Below are 26,329 nucleotides of genomic sequence, written 5' to 3'. Positions count from 1 at the left end.
GATCATCATCCCTTTGGCAGGATACCTTCCTGGCTTTCCCTTTTCCACCCTGCTTGTGTTCCCTGCCATGTTTGCTCCCTGAAGATGCCAGTGCCCTCACTGATGAGATTTTCAGTGCTCTCTCTCTGGTGACTCTTCACAGCCCCCCCTGATCTGTCACTCGTCTGTCTCCTGGACACTCTCGGGTACCCAATCAATCCCCGGTGCCACCGCCACCCAAGGGAGCCGATCACCCAAACTGGGTGAGGCACCTTCAGCTCCACTCACTGCCCACTGTCCCAGACGGTGGAAGGAATTCCAGAGGAGCCCCAAGGTGTGTGGAAAACTTGACATCACCAGAGGTCTGTGTCCACAAAGAAGACAGAGGAGTCCTGTAAAAGTAATTTTATTCATAAAAGAATGGAGAGGCCATCGAACATTTCCCATGGGGCCTCTCCAATTGTTGGAGGATGCAGCCTCCTTCTCCTCCTGATTTTCCCTGCTGCACCTCCCTCTCCCTTTCCGCAATGGCTGAAGTGTTTGAAGGGTACAGACTTCCCAATCCCTCTGCTACATACCCCCCTTATGATGCACCCCACTTCTGCACAGGTAACGATATTCACAGCTCTGTGAAGTCTTTGCTCTTCTTCTTGAAGTTCGTGAATTTATCAGGACCTTGGCTGAGCAGCAGTCTGTGTGGTCAGTTCATAACATTTTCTGGAGCTGATGGCTTCTTCTTTGCCTTCCTTATGTACAAGTGCCTGGCCCTATCCCCAAGCAGATTGACAGGGTCTGTTTGTAAAGACACTTTGCTCTTCTTCCTTTCCTGGGGTTGTCCCGTTTGCGGGACATTCCCCCTAGAGCATGGGGCACCCCCGTGAGGGGAATTTGGGGAGGTGGGAGGGGGGAGCGCCAAGGCTGGGCCCCCCCGCGCTGTCCTGGCGGGAGCGGCTGCAGCGGGGACCGAGTGCGGGCGGGAGCGGCCGAGAGCCCAGCGCTGCCCCAGCCCGACCTGCCCCAGCTCCATCCCTGCCCCTGCGGTGGGATGCTGTGGGTTTGGGGGGAAGAGGGAGCCGGCAGTGGGTGCTGGGCCTGGGGGCAGGAGGAGAAGGGAAGGAGAAGCAGGGTTGAAGAACAAAATGTTGATGCACGTGGGAGGAGAAGGTGGGATTGTGCAGGAGAAAGAGGAATAGTGGGAGGAAGAGGAGTGTGAGGAAGAGTAGGGACAGAGGAGTGTGAGGAGCAGGAAGAGGAGGCACCACAAGGTTCCAGCCCTCCCTGTATCTGCAGCCTCCCCCCAGCCCCAGGAGTGTTTCCCTCCCCACATGCAGCAGGTGACCCGGGAGGGGAATCCATGATTTTCATGGGAGTGAATCTTGGTGTTTCTGAGCTTGATTGAGCTAAATGTCGGTGCTTTGGTTTTTTTGCAAGGGGCTGAATCTTTTAGAAGAGGTTTTGGCTGAGTCTTGATGTTTGGGGAGTTTTTCAACTGTGTCTTGATGTTTGGAGGACTTTAAGGACGAATGTTCTTTTGGAGGTTCTTACAGACTAGTGTGGCAATTCTTACATTGCCAATAACTTCCTGAGATGAACTTGTGCAAGGAAGAACCCCCAGCCTAAGGCGCTCTCCTCTTGTTTTGTCCCCAAAGCAGGATTTTTCATTCCCAAGGAGTGGCCGGATGGAGGAGGAGGAAATCCCCAGAGATGCCACATGAGGAGGGGCTGCAAACCCAGCGCAGGGAGCTGCGAGGAGCAAAGACCCCCCCTGTGCCAGGAGGGTGGCCGGAGATCCAGCCAGAGCTCAGAGCTGGTGGAGAAGCCTCATGGAGGGGAGAAGCCCCACAAGTGCTTGGAATGTGGGAAGGGTTTCAGCTGGAGATGCAGTCTGTTGGAGCACCAGGTGATCCACACTGGGGAACGGCCCTATGAGTGTGGGGAGTGTGGGAACAGCTTCAGGTGTAGCTCCCACCTGAGGACATACCAGAGGATCCATACTGGGGAAAAGCCCTACGAGTGTGGGGACTGTGGGAAGGGCTTCAGAGACAGCTCCAGCCTGATCCAGCACCAGGTGATCCACACTGGGGAAGGGCTTTACACCTGCTTGGAATGTGGGAAGAGCTTTGGATATAGCTCCGACCTGAGAAAGCACCAGCGGATCCACACTGGGGAGAGGCCCTACGAGTGTCCTGAGTGTGGGAAGAGCTTCTCAAACAGTTCTATCTTGACCCAACACCAACGGAGGCACCACTAAGGGAAGCCCTGTGAGCTCCCCAAGAGTGGGAAGAGCTTCATGCGCTGCTCCAGCTCCATCCCCTGTGGGAGGATCGCCCTTGGATGATCCCCAGTGACCCCCGTTGGGCAGAGCCCTGGTGGTCTGTGATCCTGGTGATCTCCTTTGGGTGGGGGGAAGGTGTTGGAGAGATTTCTTTCCCTTCTCCTGTGGGAGTTGGCCAAGCTGAAACAACTCTAAACTTAAGGCCGAGGGAAACCCCTTACTAGTGATGGCAAGTAGTAAAGGTTCTTGGGAATTTACATGTTAATGAAGTTGTTCCATTTATGTTTTTATGATTGGTCAGTTATCTTGTACAAATATGGTTATCTTCCCAGTGTGAGTGTCTGACTGGACCCTTACCCTCAGACCTACCCTATATATTGTCATGTTTTCCTCAGTTCCGGGTCTTCCTTGGGTTACCCCCACGGAGTTCTCCTGGGTACTGTGCACAGTTTTGGGGCACCGTCCCTATTTTCTTCTTTCTGTTAATAAAGTATTGTTTTTCTATTGCCAGCTGTCGTTCCTGCTCCTAATTATTTTCTCTCCTTCTGGTGCGATGTGGTTGGTAATAAATTCCCTCCCTGTGCCCAGGCTGGGTCTGTGCCAGCGCTGGCGCTCAGGGCGGGATCTCTCTCGGTCCTTCTCTCAACTCCCGGGCCTCTCCTCAGCCAATCAGAGAAGGCGCTGAACAGGGTTCAGCCAATTAGAGGTAGTAGATCTGATGACTCACCAGTTGCCGGGCAGACCCGCAGTGCCCAGCGTTCCCCTCCTGGACTCGTCTCCCCGCCCCATCGCGGCTCCCCCGCGGGTGCCCCCAAGACCCTCCCAATAAACGGCACCGGGGTGAACTGGGAAGCTTTTTTGGGAACACTGGGAGCAGGCGGGCGGGGGCAGAGTGACAGTGGGGCTGGGGGGGACACCTGACCCCTCCCAAAATCAGCGCAGGGACTGCAGGAATTGAGAGGACACACTGTGCTGCACAAGCAAAGCCAGTTTATTACACTAAACACTCGTAGTTATAGTTTTCTAAGTTCCATACAGAATTTTCCACTCAGACCCCTTTGTCTCTGTTCCTTTACTAACACAATCTTTTCAGTTATCAAGTCCTTGTTACATTCTTTTGCCAGCAATGTCCTTGTTAATCTTCTCTCCTCAGAGTGGTCAGAGTGACCAGACATGAAGTCTTTGCTTTTGTTCTTGCCTTGAGTTTCTCTCTCCCACAGCTTCCGCTGTCCCAGGGCCAAAAGGTCGGCAGTGTTACCCAGCTCAGCTTCTGCAGCTGTCTGATCTTCCACAGGGGATGGAGCGGGGGGTCCTGGCCGGGCCCGAGGCCACAGGGAGGGGCTGCGGCCGCTGCGGGCTCAGGAGCTCTGTGGGCAGAGAAAAGGGGGTGACACCGGGCTGGGGGTCCCCGGGGGGAGCGCACACGTTCACCCGAGTGCCACTGGCCCCCAGACAGGTGAGCTCCCAGCACCACCAGCACCACCAGTACCACCAGTACGGCCCCAGTTCCCCGACACGCCCCATCCCCAGCGCCGGGCGGTGCCGCCGGCCCCAAAGCAGCCGCGCTGTGCTGTGGGGGGTCCCCGCGGCCCCGCCCCGGGCGGTGCTGGGAGCACCAGTCCGGACCAGTTCAAAGCGTGGGCGAGTGGCATCAGAACCCACGAATGCGAGTCCACCACAAGCCACGTAGAATGCCCGAGACTGGCAGAAAGCATCAGGATTCTCCAAAAGACGGGGTCACCTTCACCTATAAACTGGCCAGGAAATCCCCCAAAGCCGTTTATAACCCCCCTAAACTGGCGGAAAGCAGCAGGATCTTCCTTAATAGGGGCTCCCCACATCCTTCCCTAATATGGACCCCACTCCAATGTCAGAGCCAGGTGTCTTCCCCCTCCCAGCAACTCATCCCTCAGGATTGGAAGGTGCCCCAAAACCTCCTCGGTAACTGGCTTGCCCCAAGCTCTTCATCCCAAAGTGTGGCTGTCTCATTGCAGACCTCATCCCCCAGATCCCCACTGGGTGGGAGGAAAGTGTTGGAGAGATTTCTCTTTTGGTTCTGCTGTGAATAAATTCACTCCCTGTGCCCAGGCTGGGTCTGTTGTGCCCGTGACAGTGCTGGGACCAGGATCCCTCCCCATCCTTCTCTCAGCTCCTGGGCCTTTCCTTGTATTTCCTGTTCCTGTGCACTTGCAGAGGGCAGGGACAGGAGCAGTTTTGGTGTCTCAGCATGCAGGCAGGGCCAGCCCAGCCCCAGGGTTCCAGGGGGCTTCTGGGGATTCCCTGTTTGTGGGACATCCCTGCTGTAGGAGGGTGTCCCCCCTTGCTGCAGCCCCAGCCCTCAGGCAGCGCTCAGCCAAGCAGAGAACGCCCTCAGCTGAGGCCTCATTTTTGGGCACACCTGAGCCCCTGGACATCTTGGATGGCCATTTTGGGGTGCACATGAGCTGCTAGACATCTGGGACCCCATTTTTGGAGCTGTATTTGGTTTGCATTGCCTCGTTTTAGTAGCTGGATTTTCTACAGGGCTGGGTTGAGAGAAGGTTCTGGAAGTTTCCTTTGTGTCTGGCAGATCCAGTCTCTGGTGGCTCCAAAGATGGAGGTATTGGATGCAGAGACCCACGAGGATGCAGAGATCCCCCCGCAGCCCCTGGAGGAGCCACGCTGGAGCACGGGGATGCCTGAGAGGAGGCTGTGACCCCATGGACAGAGGGGCCCCCGCTGGAGCAGCCTGTCCTTGAAGGTCTGACCCCATGGCAGAGTGACCCACGCTGCAGCAGTCTGAGGGGGGCTGTTCCCCGTGGGATGGACTCAGGTTAGAGAAGTTCCTGGAGAACTCTCCGGTGGGAGAGACCCCAGGGTGCAGCAGGGGAACGACTCCTGTCCCTGAGCAGAGGGAGAACCCACGGGGGATGAACTGACCATGACCCCATTCCCTGTCTCCCTGAAATGCCGGGTAGGAGGCAGAGGTGGAAGGAGGGAGGGGTGGGGAAAGGTGTTATGAAGGGTTTTCTTTTTCTTCTCATTATCCTGCTCTGAGTTTATTAGCAATAAATCCAATTCATATCTCCATGAGCTTGTTGTTCCCATGATGGTGTTTGATCAGGGATCTCTCCTGGTCCTTAACTCAGGAACCCTTGGTTAAATTTTCTCTCCCCTGTGTGGCTGTGGAGGGCAGTGAGAGCGGCTTTGGTGGGTGCCTTGTCCTTGGGCCAGTGTCACCCCACTACAGTGGGACATGTCCTTGTGGTCCTTGTGTGGCCCTGTGCTATGGTGCCACAGCTGCTGTTGCTTTTGTCTTCCACATGATTTTATCTTTTGCACTAAATGCTTGTGAAGTGCCCCAGTGTCCCTCGTGTTCCCTTGGTGCCGGCAGCCCCATCCCTTGGCAGGGACAGGGGACAGGGGACAGAGGGTGTGTGCAGGCACAGCAATGCCCCAGAGCCAGGGAGGGGACATGGCACAGGGCACAGGGCACAGGGCACAGGGCACAGGGCACAGGGACAGCAGACAGGGGACAGGGGACAGGGACAGCGGACAGGGGACAGAGAACAAGGGACAGGGCATAGGGCACAGGGCACAAGGCACAGGACACAGGGCACAGGGACAGGGGACAAGGCTCAGGGCACATGGCACAGGGGACACAGGACAGGACACAGGGGACAGGGGACAGGGACAAGGGACAGGGGACAGGGGACAGGGACAGGGACAGGGCACAGGGGACAGGGGACAGGGGACAGGGGACAGGGGACAGGGGACAGGGACAAGGGACAGGGGACAGGGGACAGGGACAGGGCACAGGGGACAGGGGACAGGGACAAGGGACAGGGGACAGGGGACAGGGACAGGGACAGGGCACAGGGGACAGGGACAGGGCACAGGGCACAAGGCGCAGGCCACAGGGCACAGGGGACAGGGGACAGGGGACAGGGCACAGGGGACAGGCACAGGGCACAAGGCACGGGGCACAGGGGACAGGGCCCAGGACATGGGGCACAGGGCACAGGGCACAGGGACAGGGACAGGGACAGGGACAGGCACAGGGCACAGGGCACAGGGCACAGGGCACAGGGCACAGGGCACAGGCACAGGCAGCATATGTGGACATGACACTGCCCCAGAGCAGCAGCCAGGGCAGAGCTCTCTGCCCTCCCACAGCCGGAGGAGGGATTCTCCTGCTCTCAGCCCCATCGGATTCCAAGGTATCTTGGTTTGAAAGACAGGTATCTGCTAGGGAGGGGCGAGGCCTCTCTAGCAGTGGGGAATTCCAATCCCCTCCCTCCAAGTTACTATAATTTAGACAATTAAAGGGTCTTTTCTGGCAGAGGTACGGGGAAAGGAATAACAGTTCTTCACTAGTATGTATAACAAGGCAAACAAACAACAACAACTACAGCATTAATAATAAACAGAACCAGAAACCTCGAGGGGCTTTGTTTTACAAAGCCTGGGGCAGTCTGATCCCTTGGGACTCCGAGAGCACCAAGCTGGAGCAGTGGAAACTCCGGGGCTGGTGGCTGGAAGGGCAGGATGTCCCGGCAGGCAGGGGGTGTCCCGGCAGTGCAGGGCAGTGCGGGGCTGCAGCGTAGCAAAAAGAGCAGCGCTGGAGAAGCCACGACTCCGGGGCAGGGCTGGCCCAGCTCCAGCAGGGCAGGCGAAGGAGCTCAGAATTCCTGGGCACACGAGCAGATGATGGTGGATTCCCCAGGACCGGACTTTCTGTTGACAGTGGATTCCTCCCACAGCAAGCAGCACCCTGGCTGTCCTCTCGGATGCTCAGAGCGAGAAGAGCCTCCAGCTCCCCCAGCTCTGTCCTATTCTTGCCCCAAAAACTCACGCGATCTTCCCCCTCCTGACTTTCAGCCACCTCCTTTCTGTTGGTCAAGCACCATCTAAGCACCAGCACTTAGTCTCTTAGCAATTTATGGGGGAAAATTCTATAAGGAAAAAAAAAGGAACAAACCTAACTCCTAAGATTATCCACCCTGAATTTTTTCCCATACCAACATATTATATTGAATTTAAACCTTTAAATTATTTACATATATACATGCCGACATGGATACAGACACAGTCACAGTGGTCACCCTAAAACAAGGTCCCCTTGAGGTATGCAGTGGGTCTCTCCACCCTTTTGCATCACCCACCATGTGCAGCCAGGTCCCTGAGCAAAAACAACCCCAGGAGCGGGATTGTCTTTGCTGGAGGCAGAATTAATCCAAACAGTTTTTCCCAGCATTCCTCTCATGTGTACCACTGGAACCTTATCTCCATCTCTTGTTCCCAGGGGCTCAGATTGGGCAGGGTCTGTTCAGTTGGTGGAACCTCGAGTGTTCACTAACCAGGTGGCCTTTGCTAAATTATTCTCCCAGCTCTTGAAAGTCCCCCCAGCCAGTGCCATTAAGGTGGTTTTAAGCAGGCCATTGCACCGTTCAACTTTCCCGGCTGCTGGCGCATGATAAGGACTATGGTACACCCACTCAATGCCATGTTCTCTAGCCCAGGTGTTTATAAGGCTGTGCTTGAAATGAGTCCCGTTGTCAGACTCAATCCTCCCAGGGGTACCATGTCTCCACAGGATTTGCTTTTCAAGGCCCAGGATGGTGCTCAGGGCAGTAGCATGGGGCACAGGGTAGGTCTCCAGCCATCCAGTGGCGGCTTCCACCATTGTGAGCACATAGCGCTTGCCTTGGCAGGTTTGGGGAAGGGTGATGTAGTCAATCTGCCAGGCTTCCCCGTACTTATACTTGGACCATCGCCCGCCATACCACAGGGGCTTCACCCGCTTGGCCTGCTTGATGGCAGCACACGTCTCACAGTCGTGGATAACCTGAGAAATACTGTCCATGGTTAGATCCACCCCTCGGTCTCGTGCCCACTTATAGGTGGCATCTCTGCCCTGATGGCCTGAGGCACCATGGGCCCAGCGAGCTAGGAACAACTCTCCCTTGTGTTGCCAATCTAAGTCTATCTTTGACACCTCTATCTTGGCAGCCTGATCTACCTGCTCGTTGTTTCGGTGCTCCTCATTAGCCTGACTCTTGGGGATATGGGCATCTACATGACGGACTTTGACAGGTAGCTTCTCTACCCGAGTGGCAATGTCCTTACACTCATCTGCAGCCCAGATTGGCTTTCACCTACACTGCCAATTGGCCTTTTTCCACTTGTCCAGCCAACCCCACAGAGCATTGGCCACCATCCACGAATCAGTGTAGAGGTAGAGCTTTGGCCACTTCTCTCTTTCAGCAATGTCCAGGGCCAGTTGAACAGCTTTCAGTTCAGCAAGTTGGCTTGACCCACCTTTTCCTTCAGTGGCTTGTGCAACCTGTCCTGTGGGGCTCCATACAGCTGCTTTCCACTTCTTGTTCATCCGAGGATGGCATTCACTGCCGCGGGGATAAACACTGGCTGCTCTTCCACCTCCCTTCTCCCCCTTCCCATGCAACTGCTTCAGCTCAGCCCTGCCAGGATCAAATCCCGGCTTTCGCAGGATGACTTTTAAGCCTTAACTTGCCCCAGCTCAGCCGTTTGAGCCTCATCTCTGTGTGCAGGCGCTGACCTGGGAAAACTGAACTCCGCACTGTGGGGGGTTAAGTGTTCCTGTGGAATTCCACACCTCCCCCCCCCCCCCCCCCAATAAGTTGCTAGGAGACTAAATACTGATAGTTAAAGAGCGCTCAACCCAGCCAAAGGAAGTTTATCACTTAGTTTTGGGGGAGGGAAAAGGCTCCCAGGAGCTGAGGGTGGTGGGCTCACTGCTCTCGGTTTTCTGGGGAGGACGGTCAGGCGACTGAGAGCTGCGTGGAGTCCACGGTTAATGGAGGAGTCTGGTCCTGAGAATTCTATCATCTGTTGGAGCACCCAGGAATTCGGAGTTTCTTCGCTGCCCTGCTGGATTTTGGGGTCAGCCCAGGTCCAGCCGCTGCAGGTTCTCCGGCACTGCCCACTCTGCCTGCCAGGACACCCCCCTGCCTGCCAAGGACAATCCTCCGCTTCCAGCCTTTAGCGTCGGAGCTTCTACCGTTTGCCCCTTGGGGTTCTTCGTTCTGTTTTACTATTATTGTAATTGCTGTTGTTGTTTGTCTGTCCTGTTCTAGTTACTAGTAAAGGACTGTTTTTCCTTTCCTCATAGCTCGGACTGAAAAGTTTTATTTTTAATCTTCCAAATTATAATAACACAGAAGGAAGGATTTGAATTCCCCATTCCTAGAGAGGCCTGCCTCTCCCTAGCAGACACCTGTCTTTTCAAATCAGGACACACACCAAACGTGATTTCCAGGAGCAGATTCTTCCAATTGGCCCGTGTTTGGAGTGAAAGCTCAAAATAAGCCCCAGTTGCACTGCACGAAGGAGACTTGAGATGCTGAAGGGTGGCCAGTGCCGTTGGATATCCTGATCCAAGCCTTGATGCTCCTGGTCCATCTTCCCTGTGCTTGTGGGGGATCCTGCTTTGAGTCTTTCTGACACCACCCGTGTCAGCAAGGGCCACAGCCGGCACCCAACAAGAGAGGGACAGGCTGGAAGCGGCACGGAGCAGCCCCGCACTTGTGGCCTTGTAGCCCCTGCCGTGCCCAGAGCCCTGGGAGGCTTTGGCCACGGTGCCAGCCGACAGCCCCAGCCCCGGCCTGCAGAGCCCTGGGGCTGCAGCCCGGGCTGTTCGGGGCACGGGGAATTGGCCGGCCGGCCGTGCCAGGGCCTTGTGGGCAGCGGCTCCGTGTCCCGCGGGAGGCCGGGGACGAGGGGTGTCCCTCAGGGCTCTGCCTGGGCCCCGGGGCTGGGCACTGCCTGCCTCAGTGACACCCAGGGGCACCCAGCGCAGCCTGGGCGCCTTTGCAGGGCACGGGGAGCTGAGCGGGGCAGGGGCACCACGGAAACACCGAGGGCCTGCCCGGGGCACAGCCGGGGGAAAGCCGCGCTGGAAAGCCGCCAGAGGCTGCTCAGAGCTGGCCCGGGCACTTGGGCACCTGCCAGACACAGCCCGGCTCTGAGCTGACACCGAGCCAAATACAGGAGAAATGACAGCACGTTTCTCTAGACACACACCATTATTCTGGAGTTTCTCAATGTGGCTTTTATGAGGGAGGATTTTCATTGTTCATTTATTTTTTATCCTTTGGAAAGAATTCCATTGTATTTTGTTATGTGTGAGGAGGGATGGGCTGGGAAAGGTTATGGGTAATGGAGTTTTTAATTCATTATATTTTCAAAACTAAGATGTGACAAGTCCACATTGACTCCAACAGCAGTGCCTGGTTCCAGACTGCTCTGCTTTTCATAGTGAGATCTCAGATCTTTCAAATCCAGCAGTCAAAGCCCTTGAGACATGGGAAAGCTGGGAATCAGGTTAAAGCCCTTGGAGGGTTTGCTCTGTCCGTACATTCCACATCTCCCCTGGTGTCCATTCAGCCTCTCCACCGCTCTCCTGCATGCACATTGCTGTATCCAGAGTTCAGTACGTGCTTTTATAGATAGAGAGATACATGTGATTATTATTATCATCATTCCAGAGTTTCCTCTTTTAAATCATCTCTCAAACTGAGACAGCCTAGAAGTGCTTGGAATGTGGAATGAGCTCCAGCCTGAGTTCCCACCTGATCCACCACCAGGAGATCCAAACTAAGGGACATCGCTGCTGGTGCTTGGAATGTGGAAGAGCTTCAGCAAGAACTCGCAGCGCATCAAGGACCACAGGATCCACAGCGGGGAGAGGCCCTGCGAGTGTGGGCAGTGTGGGAAGGGCTTCTCCCAGAGCTCTCACTCGACCCAACACCAACGGAGGCACCGCTAAGGGAAGCTCTGCGAGTGCCCCGAGAGCGGGAAGAGCTTCGTGCACTGCTCCAGCTCCATCCCCCATGGGAGGATCGGCCTTGGATGATCCCCAGTGACCCCCGTTGGGCAGAGCCCTGCTGATCCATGGTCTTGCTGATCCCCGCTGGCTGTGGGGAAGGTGTTGGAGAGATTTCTTTCCCTTCTCCTGGTGCTGCTGTGATTTGGTTGGTAATAAATTCCCTCCCTGTGCCCAGGCTGGCTCTGTTGTGGCCACGCCGCTGCTCGGGGCGGGATCTGTCCCGATCCTTCTCTCCACTGCCGGGCCTCTCCTCAGCCCATCAGAGAAGGCACTAAAATAATTGAGCCCATCAGAGCGCAGGGCGCTGAGGACTCCCCAGGTGCCAGCCAGCCCCACAGCGCCCCGAGCTCCTCAGCCGGACTCCCCTGGGGCTGCGGAGTCGGGGCTGCCCCGGAGCTCTTGGCTACTCTGGGCTGCTGCGGGCACCCCCGCACCTGTGTCCTGCACACACAGGGCTGTTCCAGGAGATGCTGAAGTGCGGCTGGCACTGCATGAACGGCACCGAGCGGGGGAGGTTCGTGGACAGGAACAGCGACAACCGGGAGCAGCTCCTGCCCTTGGGCAGCGATGTGGGGTTGTACGTCGGGGACACCTCCTGTGGGGAGAAGGTGCCAGGTCCTGGAACAGCGACCCGCAATGGAGGGAGTACAGACGGGCTGCGGCGGACAGGCACTGCCGGCACAACTACGAGTTGTCCAGCCCGTTCCTCGTGGAGCGCGGAGGTGAGCGTGGGGCAGAGCGTGTCCCGTGAGGCCCTGCCCTGGCAATGACCCTGGAGTGCCTCAAAACCTGCCTGGGATCAGCCCAGAGCCCTCAGCCCTCCTTGTGTCCATCCCCGGGGCCTCCTGCCCCTCTCAGAGACACCCTTGGCTCTTTCAGTCCATCCCAGTCCATTCCCAGTCCCTCTCAATGCCACACCACCCCTCCCCTCTCTCTCCCAGTGACCCGCAGCCTTTCCACCTCGCTGCTGCCCTCCAGCTCCCAGCCCGGCCCCGGCCGCCTGCTCTGCTCCATGATGGATTTCTACCCTGCCCACAGCCAGCTGGGCTGCTTCCAGGGCCAGCAGCAGCTCTCGGGGCACGGGGTGGCACCGCCGTGGTCCCCAACGGGGACTGGAGCCAGCAGCTGCTGGTGCTGCTGGAAACCTCCCCGCGGCACGGGGTCACCTCCAGTTGCCAGGCGGAGCACGTCAGCCTGGAGCAGCCCCTGAGCCGGCACTGGGGCACGGGGGAGGCACTGGGGGGGAACTGGGAGAGGCACTGGGATGTGCTGAGAGGAACTGGGAGGGAGTTGGAGAGAGCCTGGTTTCAACTAGGAGAGGGGCTCGGGTGTCTGGAAGGGCTGAGAAGGAGTTTGGAGGATGCTGGGGAGGTGGGATGGGGTTCTGGGGGTGCTGGTGGGCACTGGGAGGGAGTTTGGGGGTGCTGGGTGTAACTGGGAGGGATTGGAGTGAGCCTGGAGGGGCTGGAAGGTGATCAGGGATTGGAAAGCAGGGATTGGGATGAGGTTGGTTGTGCTGGGAAGAGACTGGGAGGAGTCTTGATGAGTCCTGGTGGGGCTGGGAAGGGACTGGGAGAGGGTTTGGGGGTCCTGGGGAGGTGGGGGGCAATTGAGGAGGTTGTGGGATCCTGAGAGGGACAGGAGGGGCTTTGTTGGGTCCTGGGGCGGCCACGAAGGGATTGCGATGAGGTTACAGGAAGTCCTGGGTGGGCTGGAGGAGACTGGGAGGGAGCTTGGAGGGGCTTGGGGTGTCTGTGAGAGGTTTTGGGGCTCCTGAGCCCTGCAGACCACCAGAGATGCCACCAGTCGCTGCCCAGAGCAAGATGCTGATGGGGATCGGGGGCTTTGTGTTGGGCTTTGTCTTTCTGGCGCTGGGGCTCAGCTTCTGCCTGTGCAAGAAGGTGAGGGGGGGTCCCGGGGGTCGTGCCCCCCTCCTCCAGAGCGTGTGTGCTCCCCCAGGGCCCCCCAGCCCGGTGTCACCCCTTTTCTCTGCCCACAGAGCTCCTGAGCTGGCAGCGGTCGCAGCCCCTCCCCGTGGCCTCGGGCCTGGCCGGGACCCCCTGCTCCATCCCCGAGATGATTTTGGGGGGATCGTGTGTCCCCCCAGCCCTGCTGTCACTCTGTCCCCACCCGGCTGCTCCCAGTGTTCCCAACAAAGCTTCCCAGTTCATCCCAGTCCTGTTTACTGGGGACAGTGGAGAGGGACTTGGGGGGACCCTGCGGGGGGACCATGATTCAGGAGGGGACAAAACGGGCCCCAGGATGGATCGGGAATGGGGATCCCCGTGTGTCCCCCCTGTGTCACCCCGCTCTGGGGACTCCTTGGGAGGCACCTGAACCCCAGCACAGCACCCAGCCAACACCAAAAGGCGCCTGGGCGCCCTGAAGCTGCCAGAGGAATTTGGGGAGGGGGCGCATGGGGGGGTGCCCAAGCCAGGCCCAGAGTCCAGCACTGCCTCAGCACCATCTTGGGGATTAGAAAGGAGGAGGAGTGGGACCCTTCCCACAGCAATTTGGAGGTTCTAGCCCCTTCTTCTTCCCTGCTCTTCCACCCCTTCCCCTCTGCCCCCCATTCCACCAGCCCTGTCCATCATGCTTGGTTTTGGAGGTTCCAGGCCCCTCCTGCTCAGTCTGAGGTCCCATCCCCCTTGCCATCAATTCAGGCACCTCCTGACAGCTTTTTCCTGGGAGGAGTCCCTGAGTTTGGGATTTTTGGGGTGCAGTTCTGGAGGGGGACAGCTCTGTTTGGCTTTCCCCTCCCTGTTGTGGCCTCTCAGCTGCCCCCAATACCCTGGGGCTGTTGGGATTTCCCTCCTGGGGACAAGGACCTTCATTCCCTTCCAGGAGCCCAATGCCCACCTGGGGGTCCAGCTCAGGGGGTCCTTGAGCAGCTGCCCCACAACCTCTGCCAGGGTCTCCCAGCTCTGGGCTCCCCAAAGCCCTCAGCAAGCCCCAAGTCCCTCCCAGGAACCCTCAACTCCCTCAAACCCAGCATCCCCCACAGCCCCTGCAAGTTCCCCCCATGGCACGGGCCATGGCCATGTCCCCACATGTCACTGGCCATGTCCCACCATGTCCCCACCCATGGCTGTCTCCACACCACAAATCCATCCCTGTCATTGTCCCCCACATCTCCAGCTCTGCCCATTTCCCCTCATGTCCCCATGAATGGCCACATCCCTGTCCCTGTCCATGTGTCCCCATGTCACTCTCCATATCTGTCCCCCCATGTCCTCACTCTTATCTTAGTTCAATGTCTTTATTTTTACCCCGGTGTTGGATATTTTAAAGTGATGAAGAGAAATGAAAAGGAAATAGAGACTAAAAGAAAAGGATTGTTGTGTCTGTGCCAGCTGAGGATCCATGTGCTTGGATGGGAGGGAAGAACCTTTTTTGGAGGTCTCCAAAACCTTGGTCTTTGCCCCAGTCCACCAGCATTTGGCTGCGGAAGATGCCCTTGGGCAGTAGGAAATCAAGAACATGGAGTGCTTGGAAAAGATCTCCAAGACCATCCAGTATTCTGTAATGCCCCTAGAAGATAGAATTTAATGCAAAACGTTTTCTGGGGTTGCAAGCCAACAAATCTGCTCTCCCCCAAAATTCCCCATGTCAGTCTGTGTCCCAATGAATCTTCCTGCCCCTGCCTTCCTCCTGGTGCCCACAGAGAGCCAGGAAGATGTGGAGCACTCCCAGCCAGGTGTCTTCCCAACACGGATCACTAGGACCACGGATCAGCAGGGCTCTGCCCAACGGGGCTCACTGGGGACCATCCAAGGCCGATCCTCCCACAGGGGATGGAGCTGGAGCAGTGCACAAAGCTCTTCCCGCTCTCGGGACACTCACAGTGCTTCCCTTAGTGGTACCTCCGTTGGTGTTTGGTCAAGTGAGAGCTCTGTGAGAAGCTCTTCCCACACTCAGGACACTCGTAGGGCCTCTCCCCGGTGTGGATGCGCCGGTGCCTGATGAGGTTTGAGTTGCGTTTGAAGCCCTTCCCACAGTCAGGGCAGCAGAAGGACCTCTCCTCTGTGTGAATCTGCTGATGTAGGAGGAGAGTGGATCTGGTCTGAAACCTCTTCCCACACTCAGGACACTCATAGGGCCTCTCCCCGGTGTGGATGCGCTGGTGGACAGTGAGGTGTGAGTTGCGTTTGAAGCCCTTCCCGCAGTTGGGGCAGCGGAAGGGCCTCTCCTCTCTGTGAATCCGCTGATGTACGAGGAGATCAGAGCTGACCCGAAACCTCTTCCCACACTCAGGACACTCGTAGGGCCTCTCCCCGGTGTGGATGCGCTGGTGCTTTCTCAGGTCGGAGCTATATCCAAAGCCCTTCCCACATTCCAAGCAGGTGTAGAGCCCGTCCCCAGTGTGGATCACCTGGTGCTGGATGAGGCGGCAGCTGTCTCTGAAGCTCTTCCCACATTCCCCACACTTGTAGGGTTTCTCGCCAGTGTGGATCCTCTGGTGTTTCCTCAGGCTGGAGCTACACCTGAAGCTGTTCCCACATTCCACACACTCATAGGGCCGTTCCCCGGTGTGGATCCTCTTGTGCTGGATCAGACTGGAGCTGTGGTTGAAGCTCTTCCCACACTCCCCACACTCATAGGGCCGTTCCCCAGTGTGGATCACCTGGTGCTGGATCAGGTGCAGGCTCCGGCTGAAACCCTTCCCACATTCCAAGCACTTGTGCGGCTTCTCCCCTCCATGAGGCTTCTCCACCAGCTCGGAGCTCTGGCTGGATCTCCGGCCACCCTCCTGGCACAGGGGAGCTCTTTGCTCCTCGCAGCTCCCTGCGCTGGGTTTGCAGCCCCTCCTCGTGAGGCATTTCTGGGGCTTTGCCTCCTCCTCCATCCGGCCACTCCTTGGGAATGAAAAATCCTGGTTTGGGGAAAAGAACAAGAGGAGAGGGCCTTAGGCTGGGGGCTCTTCCTTGCACAAGTTCATCTCAGGAAGTCATTGGCAGTGTAAGAATTGCCACACTTGTCTGTAAGAACCTCCAAAAGAAGATTCATCCCAAAAGTCCTCCAAACATCAAGACACAGATCAAAAACTCCCCAAACATCAAGACTCAGCCAAAACCTCTTCTAAAAGATTCAGCCCCTTGCAAAAAAACCAAAGCATCGACATTTAGCTCAATCAAGCTCAGAAACACCAAGATTCACTCCCATGAAAATCATGGATTCCCCTCCCCAGTCACCTGCTGCATGTGGGGAGGGAAACACTCCTGGGGCTGGGGGGAGGCTGCAGATACAGGGAGGGCTGGAACCTTGCGGTGCCTCCTCCTCCTGCTCCTCACACTCCTGTGTCCCTACTCTTCCTCAAACTCCTCTTCCTCCCACTATTCCTCTTTCTCCTGCACAATCCCACCTTCTCCTCCCATGTCCATCAACATTTTCTTCTTCAACGCTGCTTCTCCTTCCCTTCTCCTCCTGCCCCCAGGCCCAGCACCCACTGCCGGCTCCCTCTTCCCCCCAAACCCACAGCATCCCACCGCAGGGGCAGGGATGGAGCTGGGGCAGGTCGGGCTGGGGCAGCGCTGGGCTCTCGGCCGCTCCCGCCCGCACTCGGTCCCCGCTGCAGCCGCTCCCGCCAGGACAGCGCGGGGGGGCCCAGCCTTGGCGCTCCCCCCTCCCACCTCCCCAAATTCCCCTCACGGGGGTGCCCCATGCTCTAGGGGGAATGTCCCGCAAACGGGGCACCCCCAGGAAAGGAAGAAGAGCAAAGTGTCTTTACAAACACACGCTGTCAAATGGCTTGGGGATAGGGCCAGGCACTTGTACATAAGGAAGGCACAGAAGAAGCCACCAGCTCCAGAAAATGTTATGAACTGACCACACAGACTGCTGCTCAGCCAAGGTCCTGATAAACTCATGAACTTCAAGAAGAAGAGCAAAGACTTCACAGAGCTGTGAATATCCTTACCTGTGCAGAAGAGGGGTGCATCATAAGGGGGGTATGTAGCAGAGGGATTGGGAAGTCTGTACCTCTCAAATACTTCAGCCATTGTGGAAAGGGAGAGGGAGGTTCAGCAGGGAAAATCAGGAGAAGAAAGAGGCTGCATCCTCCAACAATTGGAGAGACTCCGAGGGAAATGTCCCATGGCCTCTCCCTTTTTTTTATGAATAAAATTACTTTTACAGGACTCCTCTGTCTTCTTTGTGGACACAAATTTCTGGTGATGTGAAGTTTTCCACACACCTTGGGGCTCCTCTGGAATTCCTTCCACCGTCTGGGACAGTGGGCAGTGAGTGGAGCTGAAGGTGCCTCACCCAGTTTGGGTGATCGGCTCCCTTGGGTGGCGGTGGCACCGGGGATTGATTGGGTACCCGAGAGTGTCCAGGAGACAGACGAGTGACAGATCAGGAGGGGCTGTGATGAGTCACCAGGGAGAGAGCACTGAAAATCTCATCAGTGAGGACACTGGGATCTTCAGGGAGCAAACGTGGCAGGGAACACATGCAGGGTGGAAAAGGGAAAGCCAGGAGAGCGTCCTGGCCAAAGGGATGATGATCCCAAAATATCTCTGAAGGGTCCCTTGGGAGAATCTGGAGGCAGTTTGCACATTCTCCCAGAGGTAATTTAAGGCCATGGACACCCAGAGGGGCAATAAGGGAAGTTGAGAAGGGATTTAGACAACCAGGGATGGATGGTGTTGGTGTGCTGGGAAGGGTTAGGGTGAAGGCGAGTGTGCAGAAATACGGTTAAGGCAAGAAGCAGCAGGAAGAATCTCTGTGGTAGGAAAAAGGATGATGGAAAAGAGGAGGAAAAGAAAAATACTGGGGACTGGGATGTTTTTCATCAGGGTCTTATCCTCTCAATTTGCCAGCTGATCCAGATCCTTTGTATCCCCGATTTCCAGGACAGGGAAACAAGGAGGTCAGGATTTCAGGGGGTTTCTCTGTGCTGGGGAGCAGCAGGAGCGGGCGCAGAGGTGCGGCACCGGGAGCACGGGCTGGGGGCCTGTGGGGAGCTGCGGGGCCGGGCCGGGGCTGTGGGGCAGCCGGGGCTCAGTGCCGGGCGCTGCCTGACCCCACCACCCCCCGGGCAGGGCCGGCAGTGGCCCCCGGCCCCCAGGAGGCTGCGGGACGCCCCGGCCGCTGCCCGGCCACGTGGAGCTTCTGGCCCTGCCCGCCGGGGGAGCCGCCTTGGGACACTACGGCAGGACAGGCACCGCCTCTGGGATACGGGCTGGGGAGGGCAGGGCGAGCACAAGGACCAGGAGCAGGAAGGAACAGCTGGGAAATGGGGGTTATTCATGCAAGCATCAAGATCATCTTTGAAGGATTTTGTTTGGGTCACTGGAGAAAGGAATGCCCTTGCAGAGAGCTCAGCAGCTGTCAGAGGATGAGCACCCACAGGCAGTCAGGGGGGCTGCAGCAGTGGCACAAGAAGCCCCTGGAGCAGTTGGTCACAAAGGCACAGCAGGTGAATGCAAGAAGGGGTGAGGAAAAGGCCAAGGTGAAGCCAAAGGCCATGGCAGAGTTTCTACAGCCCCTGAGGGATGAACCCCAGGGCCCAAGGGGGCCCCAGCACCCAGGGGACGGGCTCGGCAACAAGGACCTGGCAGAGACATTGCCATTGCTAGTTCTGGGGTACCTTTGTGTCAAATGTCTGGCAAGGCCGATGCTGAAGTGAACCGAGAAGTGTGGGCAGCCCCAGGGAAATCGGGAAAATCAGACACCCAGCCTCTCCAAATTACTCTCAAGCAACCAGGACAAGTGGTGTCTAAAAGCAATACCCTATTCCAAGGGAGGGAAGGAAGGGCTCACAGCCTGTCATTGAGCCCCTCTTAAAGGCAGGGCTTTTGGAGCCAGGGATCTCTCCCTGGAATGCTCCAATGCTGCCAATCAAGAAACCAGATGGAATCTATAGAATGATGCAGGACCTGAGATGTTAATTTTGAGGAACTAAGGATTTTTAGGAAAGTTAAGATAATAAGTTGCTGAACTAGCTGAAGTAGATAGGTAATCTTTGTTCGCAGTTAACAGAAGCCGGATCTTAGATAAGCTACCCCGGATCTTGTAACTCATTTCTTGTCAGGTTTATGTTTATGTAGTTGTGCTTGTAATGAAAAACAAAATGTGGTAAATAGGACATAAGATAGCTGCAGATTTCCTGCTTAAAGGACCCACTGAACACAGGAAACTATAAGTTCTACCAAGGAATCATTTGTCATGAATGCATTGAAAAGGTAGAAAGGTCAGGACGAGGAAGACTCATCTTACTTCCTCATTTTGGGTGACCCCTCTCTAGAATGGACCCCCGACTCATTTTAAGAAACAAAGTACGCATGCTTAATAGCCTTTTTGTCAATTAGCATATGAAGCGAGGAATGGGAGGTGACAAGGGTATGAATATGCATTTGTATTTTGGATATTCAACACTTTGGTAAATAAAAGGCTTTGTAATTACCTGTGAATTTCGCAGTGCGAATTAGGGAAATATCCCGCGTGCTGCCCCGGCCATAATAAACATACACTTTCTAACTTCAAACTGTTAGAGAGTTTTTCTCCGACACAATTGAATATCGATACTAGATCAATACCCATATTTCTTTAATAAGTCAGACCTAAGAATAAGAAATGAGATTATTAAACCGAGGCACCCCACAGGCTCAGATCCTTACACCATCTGCAACCAGGTTCCCTCCTCACACTGCTACCATTCAGCACTTGATGGAAAAGATGCTTTCTGGGGATGCCCACTTACACAGGATGCTGAACAGGAGCTGGCCTTTGACTGGGAACAAGGGTTAGAAGGGAAAATGGGAAAGACATGGACGGTCCTTTTGTAGGGAGGCACAGAAGCACCAGGCTTATTCAGGCCAGCCTTGCAGAAAATATGAAAAGAATTCACCCCACCCCCAGGGATTGGGTCAATACTGGATGTATATGACTTGCTCCAGTAAGGAGGACAAGAAGAAGTTGTAGAAGCCTCTGTGAAATGGCTCAATGTTCAGGCTGAAAAGCATCTTGGAGTATTTGGAAAAAAAAAAGCACAAATGGTGGAGAAAAAGGTTAAATATTTGGGACATATTTTGACTGAAGGTTTGGGGTGTATTGACCCAGAAAGGGACGAGGGAATCTCAGAAGTAACATCACTCAGGACTAACAAGGAGCTGAGACAATTCTAAGGATTAATAGGAAATTGCAGGACATGGATTGAGGATTCTCTGTTCTAGCCAGAACGTTGTATGACTTTCTAACCCCAGACAGCCTCAATGTTATGGTATGGACATGAGAACAATACTCGAGAAAATTAAAAACCAAAATGATTGATGCCCCAGCCATGGCTCTTCCAGACTCAGAAAAGGAATTGGAATTGTATGTGAATGTGAAACAGGGCCATGCCAAAGGAATCCTTGGGCTACAATATTTAACCCAGTGGCCAGAGTGGCCCCCTCATTGTCTGCACAATTGTGCAGCCACAGCTCTAAGGGGACCTGAGGCCTGAACACTGACAGCACAAGGAGCTCCTGTTGTTCAAGTCTGGCATCAAGTTCAAGCTTTGATAACCAAAAGAGCTCTGCTCGGTTATTACAGTATGAAACTTGTTCAGTGGCACAGGAGGATGCAGAATTGAGGACAGGGGAAGGGTTTAACCCAGCCTCCTGTTTCAACAGCCTGGACAGGGGGGTGGCAAGAAACCCAGGACTGCATTCAAGTGACAGAGCTCCAAACCCAGCCTAGGAGAGATTTATGAGACATTCCCTGGCCTGAGGGAGAAAATCTGGTTATGGATGGGTCTTAGAGGGCAGGAGAAAAGAGTTACAAGACATACTATTATTTAGGAAAGGGAATTAGACAAAGCTCAGGTTACCGCCCACACGGTCAGCTCAACCAGCAAAGCTGTGTGTGCTTGTGAGAGCCTGGGACTGAAATGCCCTGAGCAGGAAGGCTCAAATATCTTCTGCCATGTCACCTAACAGGGTGCCAAAAGCAATTCTGACTTCTTCAGTAATCACTGCATTACATAGTAAGGTAATTCTAAAATAAATAATTCCAAAAGAAGGGATTGTGGAAGCAATAGACTCAGATGGGGAACTCATTTTAAAGGAAAGATCCTTCAAGGCCTTATAGCAGCTTTAGGAATACAATGGGACCTCCACAACCCCTGGCACCCCCAGAGCTCAGGTCAGGTAGAAAGAATGAAAGGGGAAATGAAAAAACACCTTTGGAAGCTGGTAATAGAAACCAAGATGCCATGGGTATGGCTTTTGCCATTGACTTTAGCAAGAACAGGAGCCAGATCCAGGGCAGATATGCAACTATCTCCCCAGTAATTGAGCTTTGGAATTCCTTACCTTGCTAATTCTCCACCAAGTGGGGTAGTGGACATAAGGGAAGTGTATTTAAAGCAGTCTGTGGCCAGAATCCTGTCTCTGGTGAAATCTCTCCAACAGGAAGCTCGGCTGGCACAGACCCTGCCTTGGGACTTTGCTGTTCACAACATCCAACCAGGACATCGGGTCCTGCCTAAGGACTGGGAAGAAGCAGCACTGGTGGCCAAGTGGCGTGGCCCATTCCAAGTGTCCCTGAGCACAGAAACAGCCCCAGCACAGCTGAACACTGTGCTGAGGGGACCCCTCACCCTCGGCTCAAGGTCTCTGAAGCCCCGGAGATTTGGACGTCCCGGCTGCAGGAGGAGGATGGGAGGCCACGACTGACCCTGCACTGAAGGCAAGGCAGCAGCAGCCAGGGCTCCACAGCAGGGGAAGCCCCTGTGCCTGCCCACACATCCTCTGCTGGAATAGTCTGCCTGGGCACCCTCCTTTGGCATCTCCAGCCACTGCGGCCCAATCCTTGCTGCCACTGCTGGAGCTTCAGTGCTTTCTGTGCCTGCACTCGCCACAGCTGCTGGGGAAGACAACGTGACAATTCCACTCTGGGGCTCAAGCACACTCACACACTGGGCTGGCTGCCATTAAACTGCTGAAAAATATTCCAACTTTAAAAGTATTTTTTATTTTATTTCTCTACTCAGGTTTGATTTGCCTTTGCCCTGGGAAAAGGAATTTTAAAGGTTTCATTTTAAGGGATGTTACACCACTCAACAGAGATGAGTTTAACATCTCAACAGACTGGGAAGAGCACAAAAGATACCCACAAAGATAACGACCCTCAACAAAACATCAAAGCCTATCAGCAAACAGCAAAGAATATCTGCCCCAGACCCTGCCCCTGGAATAGTTGGAGACACCTGGTCTGGAAAAGGCTGATAAGGAAATCCAGGAGTGCAGACCTAATTAACATCACAGGCAAAGAAATCCAACCCCAACTGGAAACCAAATACTAAGTACTTCACAACTTGGAAGCAATGAACATGAAACCAATGGATTTTTATGAGTTCAGGCTGTTTAAAGTTTAGGGAAAATCTAGTAAAACTCACCTGTTGTGGAATGATTTTCTCTGCACACCCGGGCTATGTGTGAACGAAATTATTTCTGTTGCACATCCTGGCCAGAATCAAGTAATGCCTTGACTCTCTAACACTAAAAAAATATGGCTTTGGGGACTTTTTGTTTTTCCTGCAGTTTCAGGGATAAGATTACACCATTAGAAATTTTTTTTTCGTAAAAATTTGGCTTTTATGTTGTCAGTTAGGTCTGGGCCAGGGATGTCAGAATCAATTTTTTCACCTAGGAAAAGAAGTAGGAGAAACTTGATTGCTTTGGACTGTTTCTGTTTATGTCTGTGTGTGCATTGGAGTCCAGGGCATTCCTTTGGTCGCCCTGGAAGGTCAGGGACCTGGACAGGGGGGGTCTGAGACCCTGGCACAGAGCCCAGGAAGACACTGGCTTTGATTTCAGTCCATGGGAAAGGCTTCCAACACTGAGAGATGAATTACAGGCCACAAGAGTGTGAAAGATAGGAGTTTAGCTTATCTCAGGGTGAAAAATCACCGTTTTAGGTTCTCTAGTATAGAAGTAGAGGGAGCAAGATGGAGGATTTGGGGCATTGTCTCTTGCTTCTTCTTTCTTCTTCACTCACTCCACTTTCTCTGGTGACGGTGGCAAAAGTAATTTAAGGAGACTGGGTCACAGTAGAGATGACCCGTTTAGTATAGGTAGTAGGTGTTGGCAAGTAACTGTAAATAAAAAACACGTAATAATTCATGTAAGAGACAAAGACCTCCCAGCTCAGGGGGAGTCATCAGATGCCAGAGCAGCTGCACAGATCTTGGCTGGGCACAGAAGGAATTGTAAGACAAGAAATAATAAACAAAGCGCGCAACCTTGAGAAATCAGAACCTGAAGACTCCATCGCTTTCTTGCATCTGGCTCAGGGCTTTGCAGAAGGCAAAGGATTTTAAAACCACCTGAATCTCGGGAGAAACACTCAAGAATCGTGGCACTTAGTGATGGCAGATTTTTGATATGAGTTCTTCGATGTTCACATTTAAGTTGCATTTTGCAAAACTAGAAGAGCTTTAAAGGTGACCCTTTAAGAAATAAACAGTTAATAAATATTGTTAAAGAACAACAAAAAGAAAATAAAAAAGCTGTTTGTGGGGGGACCACGCGTGAGTCATTCAAGGCTTGCTCTGAAGAGAAGCATAATTCCAGGCAGCCAGGAGAGGAGCTTTAGAAATGTCAATTAACACTGCTGGGGAAAAGTGTGGACAATGCACCAGCGGCTTCTTGCCTGGGGCAGGAATTGGGCTGATTCCCTCTGCCCCTCACCCCAAGCTCTGCCTGCTTGCACAGATGGAATTTGCACAGCCAAAGGCAGAGCCCACACTCAGGATATCTGACTCTGCAAAAGAAACTGGTGCAGCTGCAAAGGAAAACAGCAAATGGAGAATGCTGTGAAAACTTCACTAAAAGAACTGGGGGGGAATCATCCCTCTCCCCACTCCAACATGTGCTGTCACTGTCTGTGTCACATAGGGAGCATGAGAGCACTGGGGTGTTCTTGCTACCACAAGTTCAGAGAAATCAGTTGGGAATCCAAGTATGTGATGATTTAATTAGAGAAAAGAGATCAATTGATGCAGCGTCGCCTGGAGGAAGCACCCAAAAATGGGGAAAAGATGAACGGCCACCAGAACAAATCCTACAACACCATGGAGCTGCCCCTGGGAACCTTAATGAATTTATACCAGGGGTCAGAGAACCCATTTATCATTTCAATGCCATAATTAGATTACAAGATGTCCTCGAAATAATAACCAACCAGACAGATCCAGCTCCTGAGTCTGGCTAATCAATCCACGCAAATGAACAACAAGACATTTCACCATGGGATGGGATCAGATTATCTATTAGCAGAAGGAGAAGCACAGAGTGGAAAATTAAATTACTTGAGATCCTGTTGGCAAATTGATGACAACCAAAAAGTGGAGAAACCGACAACAAAGGAAATAAGAAAGCAGCTCATGTTCCAGTCCAAAGGTGGAAAGGATGTGAAGGGGACACGGGTTCGTAATTCCCTGGCACACCATGGGTTAAACGAATGCTCTTTCTCCTCTTCTGTGCTACAGCAACTCTCATCTTTTGACCATGCACAGACACCTTGCTGAGTGCAGCTCATTCAGCAGGGGAGCAAGGGGATGCAGGTGGCAGCCAGGCCTCCTGAGCCACAAACGGCTCCAAAAGGACAGGGAAGGAGGTCACTGAGAATAATCCCAAATCCAAACAGGAACCAGGAAGAAAAACAGAGTCAAAGAGTGAATCTGCTTGGAAAGAGGGTCAGGGACTTGGAGATAACGAAGTAATGGGAGAAACCATCAGTTTCAGAAAATGTTACTTATTGACACGGACTGCTGCTCAGCCAAGATCCTGCTAAACTCCTGAACATCGAGAAGAACAAAGACTGAACAGAGCCATGAATATCGGATGTTATACAAAAGGGGGAGTGCATATTAACGAGGACACGCAGTAGGCAGATCGGGAAGTCTCAACTTTCCAAGTACCTTCGCCACTGGGCAAAGGGGGAGAGAGAGAGGCAGAAGGCAAAATTAGGACAAAAAGGAGCCTGCGTACTACAACAATTGGAGAGAACCCATGGCAAATGCCGCATGGCCTCTCCCTTTGTCCAGGAAGAAAGTCACTTTTACAGGACTCCTCTGTCTCCTTTGGGGACACAAACCTCTGGAGACGCGAATTTTCCCGCCCAGTCCCGGGGACAGGGCAGCCACCTCCGTGCCACCCACAGGAAGCGGGACGAGGCAGCGCTGCTCCGGCACCGGCTCCTGCCGAGGCCCCAGCGGCAAGGAGACCGCGGGCAGCCGCTCCCGCAGCGCCCTCAGGCTACGGGCAACACGGGGCGGACACAGCACAAGGAACCCGCCAGAGCCCCCGGACGCCCCCTCGGCCCGCAGCCAGCCCCAAGCCCCGGCAGAACCCAGCGCGGCTCCCACCTGCGCTGGGGCCGCCTCCGAGCTCCGCCGCCGCCTCACCGGGCTCCGGCCGCTGCCGCCGCTCCCGGGCCCGCACAGACGCTCCGCGAATGGCGGCTCTGCTGCGCCAGGAGCGCACGGGGAGGGGGTGGCCCCGGGGCCGTGCTTGGCCCCGCTCTACCCAATCAGTGCGCGAGAAGGAGGAGTGACGGCAGAATCAGCCAATCATAACGAGAGGCGGGCTGTGCACACGGCAGGAACTCCCCTCCCTTTCCCTCACCTCCGGTATTTCTCGGGAACCTCGGCTGAGGAGCGGCCTCGGCGCTGGGCCCGGCCCGGGCAGGCGGCCAAGGAACCCTGCTGCCCTGAACCGCCGGGAGTTCGGGGTGAGCGGGAGCTGAAGGCGCTGGGAGCTGCGGCTGAGGCCGGGATGGTGCAGGGACTCACCTGCAGCCCCGGCAGGGGCAGGGGGTGCATGAGGGAGGCCCCGAGCCTGTGGGGAATCCCTGCCGAGCCGTGGAAGTGGCTCCTGGCGGGACTTGTGAGCCCGTGGGGATCCCCGCTGGAGCAGCCTGTTCGTGAGGGACTCTGTCCCGTGAGAGGGGCCCCAGGCTGGAGCAGGACAAGGATTCCTGTCTTGGAGGGGGAAGCAGGGACATGACCTGACTGTGACCCCCATCCCCTGTGCCTCTGGGTGGGGAGGGAATGGAGGATAAAGTTAAGCCCGGGAAGGAGGGAGAGGTGGTGGGAGGGAAAGATGTTTTCATAGGAATTCTTTTCTTTCTCGTTCTCTTGCTCTGATTTGTCTGATAATAAATTCGGTTAATTTCCCCGAGTCAAATGTGCTGTGCCCGTGAGCAATGATTGAACTCTCCCCACCCTTATCCAGACC

The 26,329-nt window shown here is 54.8% G+C and overlaps 3 protein-coding genes across 4 annotated transcripts in view; 1 reads left to right on the top strand and 2 right to left on the bottom strand.

Annotated features, from left to right (window-relative positions):
• LOC120764564 (zinc finger protein 239-like) overlaps positions 1 to 25,501 on the bottom strand; it is a 144,376-nt gene extending 118,875 nt beyond the window's left edge. The window contains exon 1 of the mRNA XM_040088547.2: positions 25,459 to 25,501. The gene's annotated coding sequence lies outside the window, so the exon portion shown is untranslated. The remainder of the gene's footprint in view (positions 1 to 25,458) is intronic.
• LOC120764533 (class II histocompatibility antigen, B-L beta chain-like) lies at positions 10,899 to 13,110 on the top strand. Its single transcript, XM_040088521.1, is given in 7 exon segments — positions 10,899 to 10,983; positions 11,556 to 11,708; positions 11,711 to 11,824; positions 12,044 to 12,187; positions 12,190 to 12,358; positions 12,889 to 13,003; positions 13,102 to 13,110. Coding segments are annotated over 7 exon segments (789 nt in total).
• LOC120764561 (zinc finger protein 239-like) lies at positions 11,823 to 25,547 on the bottom strand. Of its 2 annotated transcripts, none has more exons than XM_040088543.2 (2): positions 25,459 to 25,547; positions 11,823 to 15,975 (listed from the first exon to the last, which is right to left on the bottom strand). In XM_040088543.2, the coding sequence occupies exon 2, from the start codon at positions 15,946 to 15,948 to the stop codon at positions 14,956 to 14,958; it is 993 nt and encodes a 330-aa protein (XP_039944477.1). In that variant the 5' UTR covers positions 15,949 to 15,975; positions 25,459 to 25,547; the 3' UTR covers positions 11,823 to 14,955. The 2 variants fall into 2 exon arrangements, with proteins under 2 accessions (XP_039944477.1, XP_058279815.1); XM_058423832.1 differs by having other exon boundaries at positions 25,498 to 25,512.
• Between the last annotated feature and the right edge of the window lie 782 nt (positions 25,548 to 26,329).

This window comes from Hirundo rustica, chromosome 31 (genome assembly GCF_015227805.2).
Source record: "Hirundo rustica isolate bHirRus1 chromosome 31, bHirRus1.pri.v3, whole genome shotgun sequence".
Lineage (NCBI taxonomy): Eukaryota > Metazoa > Chordata > Aves > Passeriformes > Hirundinidae > Hirundo > Hirundo rustica.
The sequence above is the reverse complement of the archived record's forward strand: the minus strand, read 5'-3'. Positions and strand labels throughout refer to the sequence as shown.

What these genes read in the sequence shown, in the direction of transcription:
- LOC120764561 (XM_040088543.2), bottom strand. Translation starts at nt 15,948, where the DNA reads ATGGAGGAGGAGGCAAAGCCCCAGAAATGCCTCACGAGGAGGGGCTGC.